This window comes from Melanaphis sacchari, unplaced genomic scaffold, assembly GCF_002803265.2.
Source record: "Melanaphis sacchari strain LSU unplaced genomic scaffold, SCAv2.0 Contig27_pilon_pilon, whole genome shotgun sequence".
Classification (NCBI taxonomy): Eukaryota; Metazoa; Arthropoda; class Insecta; order Hemiptera; family Aphididae; genus Melanaphis; species Melanaphis sacchari.
In genome coordinates this window covers 3,547,682-3,560,402 of record NW_020271152.1, presented here as the reverse complement: position 1 = coordinate 3,560,402, position 12,721 = coordinate 3,547,682, and the positions used below count along the sequence as shown (strand labels likewise).

The following is a 12,721-nucleotide window of genomic DNA, read 5'->3' as shown; positions in this document are numbered from 1 at the left end:
AAATTAAATTAAATCAACAAAATTAAACATTTTTAATCACGCCTATTAATACTAAACAGACAGTCTTAAGCCTGTAAAAGTGAGAAGGAAAATGTTTTTTGAGTTTTTGAGACTTTTGCAATTTTGCTAAAGTTTATGTTCGCAAACGAGTTCTACGTATAGGGTCATTCAGCTCAGGTATTATAAATTCGTGTGCTCAATTGAGTTATGCATTTGTACGCAAACGAGTCGCAAAAAAGGGGGTAATTGTACGCAAACGGGTATCACCCATTCAGTGTGGATACAAGGGGTGGCTATAGGAGCAATGCTCGCTCTATAAAATGTCACGAAAAATAAAATAAATTATTATATTAATATGTTAAATAATGAAAAAATTATATTTTTTTAGGTATTAGAATTATTTTTAGATTATTTTTTCCGAAGAAAGAACACTACGCGTTAGTTTAAAAAAGGTTCTTAACTCAGTTTAAACCTTGAATGCCGTGTTTATTATAATAGCTTTACGTATAACTGCGTACTTTCTATTTCGCCCGGGCAAAAGCGAGAGCAGCTCCGTCCTCATCTACCACCCTATATTGATTAGGAGGTGACGAACTCTTGTTTTTCATTCCACACAATTTGCTACAATCAATAACTAGTACAGCCACTAGTAACAAGTAGTGAGTTAAAATGACTGTATAATACTATGTATATATTGTAGTGTATTTTATTACAGTTTTACATGGATATAAAACAACTGAATAAAATAAAATAAAAACTATACCTTAATTTAAACTCAACATTTTTGGCCAAATGTAAACTCCTATACGAATAACGTTTTACCTAAATCATCATTAAAATAAATATAAGCTCCTGCATCAATAACCTTTTTATATTTTTACTTGAAAATCAAAGATACTGTAATCTCCTATATGGACATGTTTACCGGAAAAAATAGGGTGATATAATTTTAATTTAAGATGATAATTTACACATGATATATAAAATAATTTAACATACCTTTAGAAGTTAAGAAAAATAATTTAATACCTAACTAGTACATTATAATTATCTCGTTTACTCATTACTAGGGCACGGAAGTTGTAGGAATTGTATATTGTTATGTATGCATTCAATTTATAGCAGACCAAGTTATAAATCAGAACTATACAATGGAAAGTTTAAAAATTAAAAATGTATATTTTGTCAATCTTACCTAAAAAAGTTCATATTTTATTGATTTTTTACACATAATATAATATTCATATTCCATATTTTTTCTTTCTTTACTTATATATTTGTACATTTCAATTAATATTGAATACAAAACTCAAAATTATCAACAAAGGTATTTATCGTAATTTCAAAAATACTGAAAAAATATTTTTTAATTATATTTTCAGCTCAATAAAATGTCAAAATTCCAACCAGTTATAATTTTTTTTTCAGTTATAAACAGTTTTTATGTGTATTATTATTTTAATAATTTATTAACAACATCTGATGTATTTTTTTCTCTTGGAATTTAGAATAATTATTTTGCACATTTTACATCATTATTAATGCATATTTTGTAATTTTTTTGTGCATATTTTGCCTTTTTTAGCTTCTACAATTTCCGAGCCCTACCCATTATCATGGGCGTCCTCAGGGGGTAGCAAGACGCACTTACCACCCCTCCCCTAGAATTTTAAATTTATTACCTAATTATAATAATTTACTGTAATGATGACGAAACATAATGTACTATAAATAAAATCTGTATAAAATCTTGATTTATTTTTTTAAATTAATTTTACTCTTCATCTCACCCCTCTAGAAAAATGTTTCGGGACACCCATACTTATTATGACGAATTTGTTAAAACAATTCGATGTATTTGTCACTAACTGACGGACGACACCATAACGGTATTTAATTACAGTAGAAGCCGCTTATTAGAAACACGGATAATTGATACAATCGTGTTATTGAAACAAAATGTCTCGGGACGGATCGGCCGTATATTAGAACATTGAAAATAAATCGGATTATTGAAACATCACATCGGTTATTTGAAACAATTGGGAGAAGGTCAGTTGACATATACACCGATTATCTAGCGATAACCAATGTACTTCAATTTTATCTTTGCTGTCGTTACGTTTATTTTTACTGTAATTTATCGCGAGAATGCTCTTTCTGTATGTACTGGTCGTACCGTTTGTAGTTTAGCTTCAGCGTGCGTATGTAAAGATTATTAGTGTTTCCTTTTTCTAAAAATCTAAAAATGTCTAAACGCTAAGATTTTAGCCAATTTTCATGCGACCATTCGTGGTTTGAAACTCATTTGACCGATTTGCTAGCCCAATACACACGCTCTGATATTTTCAATGCGGACGAGACTGGGCTTTATTTTGGAGCTCTACCTGAACACAAATACGCACTCAAAATAAGTGACAAAGCTAAAGGGGCAATATTACTCGTATGAAAATATGGTCATGGAGTTACTCGACGTAAAAAAACAAATTACGAATGATAAATATTTTACATAATATCGTAAAATATACACAATTGTGCATACTTTTTTTAAATTATACAATATAGGTACATACATACATACATATTTTTTTCGCGTACCTATTATTCATTTTTTTTTTTCAATCGCTTATTAGAAACAATCGGTTAATTGACACAATTCACCTTGGTCCCAAAGTGTTTCTAATAAGCGGCTTTTACTGTACATATATATTTTTACACAGATATAATATCGTTGTTATTAATGTTATTTATCGTCGTCGGCTGTCGAGATGTTGATCGGCATCAATAACGATTGTTGTCGATCAGTAATAATCTATTATGAGATGTTAAAATAATATTTTCGTATGACATGATACAAATCAATCAATAATCAATTTAATAAATTCTAACTTTAGCCATTTATGTTGGTATTAAAAATAAATAGTTATTTTACACATTTATAAACGATTTAAGAAATTTCAGGGGTGGAGGACCCCTTCCGCCCTCACAGATATGGCCTTGATGTATATTACAATACGTAGGACGTAGGTACAATGGCGTAATTGAGAATAATAATAGGGGGTGAATGCCTCATTCATAGCTAAATAAATTCGTCATTGGGTAAATATTGTATATTGTATAGTTGATTTAATTACTTACTATTGTAATTCAGTGCGTTGAATTGATTTTTTCCAAAAACATGGAATTTATTTATATTTAATTACCTATTATATTATAGTACTATTAGTACCTATACTTAATACATTTATTTTATTGTTTTTAACTTTTGAATAAATACTTACTTAAAGTAGAACGATGTGAATAGATTCGTGGTACCTGCAAGTACCTATAACGAGATAATAAGCTTAATTGATTTAAATATTTTGAAAATGTCATTGTGTACACAAAATATATGGTAATAAATATACATAAAAGTTTCACGGTTCCATAAATACCCAATATTTTTACATTACGATAAAATTGTCTTTATGTAATTTTGTTTAATAATAAAATAAATAAAAAAAAAACAATAAAAAAAATATACTTACTAAGAAACAAATATTAAATCCACTAACCTTAGAAACTCGCTATGATTTATACCAGAATCCTCGAGTCACCGCAGTTGTCCTAGTTCAGTATAGCATATTTAAATAGCTTAACTATTTATGGGACAAGTTGTACTTATAATAAACACCCGAATCGTTGGCTATTTTTTCGAACAATACATTTAATTAATACATTTTAAAGAAGTTAAAATACTGTCAATTAACAGTCATTTATAAATTATATAATGCAGAATGTATATATTTTATTAAGTCTCTATATTAACTAACTATTATACTCCACTATCCATGTAAACCTTATTGTATTTAAATGGTTTTTAAATCATTGATAGCATTAACTAATAGCCTTGTTGCTGATGTGTCTTTTGATCATTAAAAAAAAAATAATAATTAAGTAAACGTATTGCCAAAGCGCTACGAAATAAGACACGAGTTTTATTTTTTTATATAAGTAAGAGATACTCATTTAATATTATTCTTTATAATTAATTTTATTTATTCTTTATAATAAATACATTGTTTTGTCATTTTTTTCAAATTAATTCTAGATTAAAGTGATATGAGAGATGCTCGAATACATCATAAAATAAAATATTTAAGAGGACGTTGCACCCGCATAGCCGCATATGTTGCCTCCGTCTTACACAGGTACGACATAGTAAATTTTCAAACTTTTAGGTATAACATTATCTGTGTTTTCTCGTTGGCTTTTACGATATTTTAATTTTTAAATAATTTATGAGAATGTAATTATTTAAAAATGCTCATAACTCACTTGAAAATTAAAATATCGTAAAAAACCAACGAGAGAACACAGATAATATTCTTAACTAAAAGTTTGATTATAGGTTAATTCACTCTGATATCAAAACTAAAAGCACATTATTGAAACAGGTGAACAAAAATGTATTATATCGTGTACCTACGTGTGTAAAGATGAAGATAACACATACGGGTGCGACATCCTTTTAAGTGTGAGTCAAGGGCATATATTTAGTCATTTAGATACCTACAGCAATTGGATTAAATTTTTAATTTTTAACTCATCAAATTATTTGCATACTTATCTACACATTAAAATCAGAATCAATTTTTTTCAATGAACTCTTTATCATGAGTAATTTTATAAATTGTTTCACATTGTAATAATACGTAATTATATTAAAAGTCATCCACCAACCCAATTTATTCACAGCATTACGCTCTTTCGTTGTTCGAGCCTTGTGGTATGAGGCAAAATGTATGTTTTGCATCACATTTTAAACGAACGATTATAATATGTTTTGTTGAAGGGAGAGTAGTTGCACGAAGTATTTTCGGGAAACAAAATCAGGGTAGATGTGTCGGATGGGAGGGAGGGGAATAATCAGTGTAGCTTAGCAACGTGCTTGGTATTGATTGTGAAATTGCCAAGTGACGAGGACAAGGCGGTTTACGCCCTCGGTAACTGTTTTTGTGTTCTAATGTGAGCAACATTACAGATCGTGTAGATACATTCTATTCGTATAATTTTTTCTTCATCATAAACTGAAATTATTATTTTATCTTTAAATATTTTCTGTAGATCAGAAAAATATTTCCGTATTATGATGGTATTGAGAAATTTAGTCATAATAATTATTATATACGATCACTACACAAAGACTGCTATTGTAAAATATTTCAAATAAATATAACAAGGCTTTAATTTGAATAGAAACAATTCTTGTTACAATCAATACTAAGAAATTTTATTTTCGAATTGAAGATTCTGCTATTTTATTCTAATTTAATTTAAAAACCGGAACACTGAAGAACTACACAGAGTGAATTCTAGCATATAACAATAACTAACTTTGAATTTTCTTCTCAGAAACTTTTAAATATGATTTAAAAATTATAATAATTGTATAGGTACATCAGTAATGTAAACTAAATTAAACATACTGATAAATGACAATATTGAATTGTTTATATTTTATTTACAATAATACATAATATATAATTCATAAATTTCAGGTTCATCTGTTGTTGTTTAGTAGGTTTGTTTTATAGAATGCATATATTTTTAAAAGGATATTTAAGTCATCTACAATGACGACCATAATTTATAAGAAATAAGAAATAAACAATAAATAATAAATAAATTATTATAAAAATTGTGAAGACTAAAAAAACAAAATTGTTTATAAGTACCTATTAAAGTATACCATAAGTTAAAATTTTTCTTCGATAATCACATATTCACGCTCTAACTTTCATAACATAGAACAGTAAGTTCTGTAGTGAATTAATAATAATAATGTTTTAATGTATCATTGAAACCTAATTGTTTTGCATTACTAATATGAATAATAACATAAACATGTTTTATAGACTTATTTTGTTTCTTAGGTACATTATAAATTTAGTACACTAAAAAAAATATTATTGTGTATGCAGCGACTTTCATGAGAAATTAAGGAACTGTTCATTTTAACTTTGATCTTATTATAAAGTTTTGCTAATGAATTTTCTAGAAAATCTAGACTATTATTAAATATATTTTTTTCATTATTTATATATTTATTACATATATTTTTAATTTTTTATATTAATAACTTAATTAAATATTTAGTGTATTATAGTAAGATTAAAAAAAAAAAGTGGAAAATATTTTTATTTATACTTTCTAAAATAATATTTCTAATTATATAATTATACAAGTAGTCTAATATTTTCTTTCATTGAACTTAAATTGATTATAAATTACAATAATTACAATAATTAGTATATTTTATACTTATATTTATAATAAATTTGTAATAAAATTTAATAATCATTAAAAATATAATAATATACATATACTACTTATAATTTAATAATATTGATACTTATTTAATTAAATTAAAATTAACATTTCATTCATTTTTTTTTTTTTTAATAAGTACATGTACTATATGAATATATACAACAAATTATAAAAAACCTTTAAAAATTTAAAAAAATCTAACTCTTTTATTTTTTAAGTTATGTGCAATCAAATTTTTTTTTAACAATTTTCTGATGTAATCTGCTAAAGTTTAGCAGAGGATATCTTTTGTAGAACTGTAAAAGTTATTTTATGAAAAATTATTTAAAACTAAAAATAACATAATAGATACTAAAAAATAAATTACCTTATGAATAATAAAAATTGTTCATAATTTTTTATTTAATAGAAGTTATTTTTTAATTTCTGGTTTTATTTGATAACACAAAAAATTAGCTTCAAAATTTAAAAAAAAAATCCATAAAAAGTTTAATAGTTTAGCAGTAATTTCATACAACGATAACTAATAACTACTAACTACTTCATAGAGTACATTATTTACCTATATTATATAATATTAATAAATAAGTACATCAAGCTCAAGCATTTTTTTAAATTTAATATTTTTGTTTTAAAAAAATGGACAAGAAAGTATTTTTTCTTAGAAGTTAATATTATTGAAGCTGATACCATTTATTGAATAAAAAAAAGATAACACCCTGTGAATACAGTGATGGCGCCAGGGATGAGCCAGGTAGGGCTATGGCTCTAACTGAAAATGCCTGGCCCTACCATTGGCCTATCCTTAGACATAATAATATTCTTTTTTTTCATAAGCAGAAAATAATGGTATTTGTATTTTGTTCACTGTACAGTTTGTATGTAATTTAGATTAATATACTTCTATAATATTATATTATTGTATAATTTTTCTAATTACATATTTTAAAATTTTTTGTTTAAATCTTATTTTTTGTGGCCCTGCCTTATTACTGTTGGTCTTACATTTACCCTACCTAGAAAAAAGTCATGGTATCACCATTGTATAAATAGTTTAAAAAATACTAAAATATATGTTATATATGTATTGATTTATGGTTTAATTTCAATTTTTATCCTTCAAAAGTAATAAAAAATCATTAATATTATTTCAACTGTTTATATTATTTATAAAATATTATTACTAAGATAATATTTTCATGTAATATGCACTTTTAAATTAAATTTCATAGCATTATAATTTTTTTTATAGCTACATTACTATACCTAAGCAAGTGCTTGGAAAACTTCTAATTCATCTATAGCAGAACAATGTTTCAGTATAAGAAGAACTCAAAGTGTATCAAAAATGCCAGATTTATAAGTAGGTTTATTCATTAAAAAATATTAATAATGGTAATAGTTATATGTTTATTTAATTATTACTGCCCTGTCTGTCCTTATTAAAAATATTAGGTAGGTATTTTTATATTAATGTTTTACTCAAAATCAATAATTTGAATATTAACATACCTGCTGTAATATATAATATGTTAAAATATACCTACATACAAAATAAGTTTTTTTTTTTTTTTATTATCATTATTTATTAATTTTAGATGACAATAACACATTTCATAATACCGATATAAAAACTATCAATTTTGAAAAATTTATCTTTTCAAAACATAATCGTATTTATGATTTAAATTCTTTTGATAAAGCTGGTAGTTTATTATTTTTTTATAATATTATATTATTTTTTCCTAATCAAAATTTTTATGTGTTAATTAGGTTATTTAGATTGACAAGTCTCTAATCAAAAATTCAATGTAGGTATGTACAAGAATATAATTGATGCTCCTTGTTTTGAATAATTCAATTACTATTAGTTCTAATTTAGTCTCCTCACTACAAAGTTTAATTTTAAAAAATCAATAATAGTTCAAAACATTTTTTTATTTGGAGTAACAGAAAGTAGGCACGCTATAACAAAACTTTTATATCTAAATTTTCAGCTATTATTCAATGTATAATATAGCCTTTATAATTTTAAAATAAAAATGTAAAATTATTGTAATTATTGTAAAGTGTTCACTTTTTTTTTTAGTCAAAAACTCTATTCATAATTGACAATCTATGGCTTTGATATTCATTGCTCCGATTATCATAATTCATCTTATTTGGAATATACTAATCGTACAAAACTAAATTTCGTCCAAATAAAGGTGAAAATATTATCTGTGTTCGTATGTTCGATTTTTTTTTTTTGATAGCATTAACATAGTAATTTTTATTATATGTTGAATATTTAGCATTTTTGAATTTATTATACAACTCACAAAGTCAGCAAATGAATATATAAATTGTGTATAATAGGTACATATATTTAACATATGAATAAGAACATAGACAACATTGTTATCTATAAGTGGTCGAAATTTGATTTTTGTGGGCTAACTAGAGTCAAAATGAGTTATTCTTCGAAGACATGTTTTTGGGCGTCAACAACGGGTGAGTAACGTCGTCTTAAAAGATTATCTAAGGAATAAATAAATAAAAATTAAATCGTTAGTATTTGATTTAACTAAAACAATACATAACTATATAAGTAATAATATTACACATCATATTATCATCTTCGATCATTTTACTGTTTTAAAATGACGCGTGATAACGTGACGTCACAGATTTCGTCGGTTGGCCGCCCGCTTTTTTCAATACACGCATTACCTTGACGCGTCTATATCCATAATTTACACATTTTTTCATTTATTAGTTTACATATTTTATAATTAATAACTAAGATAAGGCAGTCAAAAAATTGAAGAGTAGTGATTATTTATTATTAAACACGACAGACTGGCGACTGGTGATATATTTCTAAAATAATAATACGTAAACCAAAAGATGTATAAATTATGGATAAATTAAACGTTTTCTACCTATAATATGTATTATTTCAATAGGATGTTTGTTCAGATTGTAGTAAAATATTTAAGCTTTTGTAATATGAAAACTGTTTTCAATTTTGAGTTTTTTAAGTTATTATATGAATAAATGAATTAAGACGCGTCAAAGAAATCCGTGTATTGAAGTAGGCGGGCGGCCAACGGATAGAGCCTGTGACGTCACACGTCATTTTAAAATGGCGATAACAAGCGAACGGAGTGAAACAATGAAAAATTGTTTTTATCAAAATTCATCATTATTATTCTTCTATAATATTTCATTGTAAAATTTTTTTTTAATTTACTCTTGGACAGTCCTTTAATAAATACAATATTTAAATAGATCTATTTGAAAATTAATTGCAATATTTGCATTTATGCAGTGTATCCACTTGCTAAGTCTGAAGTGTTTATACAATATAATTGTATGCTCATTGTTTATACGTACTATACAGTAAACTACAAATTACGAATAAAGATAAACGTGTATAATATATATATACGTATATCCTCACTTGTTATTCGTTCTTTGTTTGTCGCGGGTCGTAGCCCCTTGGCTGTCGTGTCCGAAACTGAGTTCACGCGCTTCATTATATCTACTGTAAAAATTTTTAAGGCATATATCGTTTTCTCACAGTTGATTAAACACAACAAATTTCGTTTTGTTGTTGTTTACATATGCGTTTTATTTATTTTCTTCTAATTCTCGGCTAAACCATAAAATAACAAAAATGGCATCAGCACCATACATGGAACAATATCTGGACAGTAAGCTTTTTTTTGGTTTTGAATTTAAACGGAATACTAACAGAATAATATTTTAGGTTTGGAAAATCTTCCTGTTGAATTACAACGAAACTTCAATCTGATGCGAGACCTTGATTCTAGAGCTCAAGAACAGATGCGCAACATTGACAAAATGGCTGATGATTTTATGTCGAATATCAATATATATTCGGCAGATAAAAAGAACGAAACAATGAACAGTATACAACGTCAGTTTAACAAAGCAAAAGAATATGGTGATGACAAAGTTCAATTGTCTATTCAAACTTATGAATTGGTGTGTTGATTTTGAGTTATTCACTTAACCCTAGTACTTTTTTATTATATTGTGCTTTTCAGGTGGATAAACATATAAGGAAATTAGATTCAGATTTAGCACGTTTTGAAGCTGAAATTCAAGACAGAGCTATCAGTTCTACAAGAAATGTAGAGGAAGGTTTACAAAAACGTAGGTTGTCTAAAATACATTTTATTATGATGCCATTGTATTTGATCATTTTTTTATGTGTGTTACTTTCAGGTGGACAAAGGAAGTTTAAAGATAAGAAGAAAAATGCGTCAAGTGAAGAAGAAACTGTCTTAAACAAAACATCTAAAAAGAAATCATCGAGAAAAGGTTTATGGATAGCATAATTTTAGTCTTTTTAATGTTAATATTATTGTTTATTAATTATCAACAGGCATTTTTTGTATGGGAACTACAAACAAGTCAAGTACAGCACCTAGCAAGACACCTATGGTCAGTGTTGTCCCTAATTTGATAAACCCTGCCAATAGTGTAGCTGGTGTTCTAGTAGAGACTGGTCCTGTTACTGGTACATTAGTTGCTGCTGGAGTTGTACACTCGCCTGAAGTATTGGACATGCCTGTTGATCCAAACGAACCAACATACTGTTTGTGTAACCAAGTTTCTTATGGTGAAATGATAGGTTGCGATAATCCAGATGTAAGCAATTTAATTTTAATTTAATAATTATTTATACATTTACAACTTTTACGTGTATAGGTATTTATTTAATATTGTGATCAGTGGTGGCTCGTGTTATAGGGGAACACAGGCAGGTGCCTTTCTTAAAATATTGAAAAATAATTTTGTACTAAATTACAAATTAATATGTTGTTTTCTTAATTCTATCAAAATATTTATTTAGTATGTTTGAGAAATATTATTGTAGTAAAAAAATATGTTCAAATGCGAGCATTTTTACCTACAAGTCTACAATATGTACATAGTATGCAAACACTAGGTGGCAGGCATAATATTCACTGTGCTGATTAATGCAGCAAATTTCACCCACTTTTCGACAGGAATCAATATGGCATTGTCGTGCACAAATTTGTTTGTGCTCGGATTCTATTTTCTAATGATTTACTTGATTTGTCAGTCTTATCTTCTTTGTTGTAATCGTTGGCTATAGTCACAAGCCAGTATTCAATAAGTCATTAGTCATTAACTACAACCACAGATTTGGTATAGAACTATTATAAAATTTATAAATTTGTCTTTTCTATGCGTATTGTGTAATGTTATTTAATATGTTTGTTGCGGGATGACGCCTGCAGTGTATATTGCTGTATATGTGTGTGCAATACTTACCTCAAATTTTCTATTTTCCTAATGGGCATCATAAAAAAAAAAACTTTCAATTTGACCAGCACTGGGGTATGTATATACAAAATTGAGCCGCACCAAATGTGTTAATATAACAATAATGATAATTGTTATAGTGTAAAAGTTAAATTTAAAATTAACAGAATTTGAAAGTAGTCAGTTGTGATAATACTGATAATAGAGCAGGGGAAATGTTTGCGCCATACATTCTATAAATGCCACGAGCTACCACTGATTGTGACCATTAAAAGATTATCAACAATCTATTTTTACTGTTAATATTGTTTCATTGTTTAAGTGTCCTATTGAATGGTTTCATTTTGCATGCGTCAAATTAACTACCAAGCCCAAGGGAAAATGGTTTTGTTCAAAATGTATGACAAATAAGAAGAAAAAATAATACATTTTAAATATGAAATTAATTTTTTTACTTTATATATACATTATATTTACATTAAATATATATATATATATTTATATATGTGTGTGTGTGTGTGTGTGTGTGTGTGTGTATTTGCAAATAATAATTTACGGTGTATAATATAATGTTAATTTTCTTACAGTATAAGAACAATTGATTAAAATTTTGCAATTTGTAATATTATTATTGTCATTGAATTACAAACACGAATTATATAATGTGTATTCAAGAATAAAATTTAGTTTCCTTATTAAATTTGTATTCTTATTTAAAAGCATTTATATTTATTTTATTAAAATCTGAAAATAAAATCCACTTTTCAAATTAGTTAAATTAAAAATTACACCATTTTTTATGTTAGAAAATGTATTTATGGAAATAAAGATACGTTTAGCATAACTTTTAGGTGGTACCACTATTCAATCTTATTTTTATAAAACAATCTATCTATTTAAACTCTGTCATACATTTTTTCAGTTTGAATAATAATAATAATATATTGACCAGCGCAGTCGTATCATTTTAGGGCTATGTTTATGTGTTGCAAAATAATTATTTTGACATCTACAACCGCATCATTCTGTTGTAATGTTGTAAATTGTCATATTTAGTTGTTAAATTTAATAGACTTGTCAAATGCTAAAGGAAACATATACTTTA

General features: G+C 26.3%; 1 protein-coding gene across 1 annotated transcript; it reads left to right on the top strand.

The window, feature by feature from the left end:
- Positions 1-9,779: 9,779 nt before the first annotated feature.
- LOC112595468 (inhibitor of growth protein 4-like) lies at positions 9,780-12,063 on the top strand. Its single transcript, XM_025340696.1, has 6 exons — positions 9,780-10,010; positions 10,067-10,305; positions 10,368-10,476; positions 10,549-10,644; positions 10,709-10,974; positions 11,939-12,063. The coding sequence occupies exons 1-6, from the start codon at positions 9,974-9,976 to the stop codon at positions 12,038-12,040; spliced, it is 849 nt and encodes a 282-aa protein (XP_025196481.1). The 5' UTR covers positions 9,780-9,973; the 3' UTR covers positions 12,041-12,063.
- The last annotated feature ends 658 nt before the right edge of the window (positions 12,064-12,721 follow it).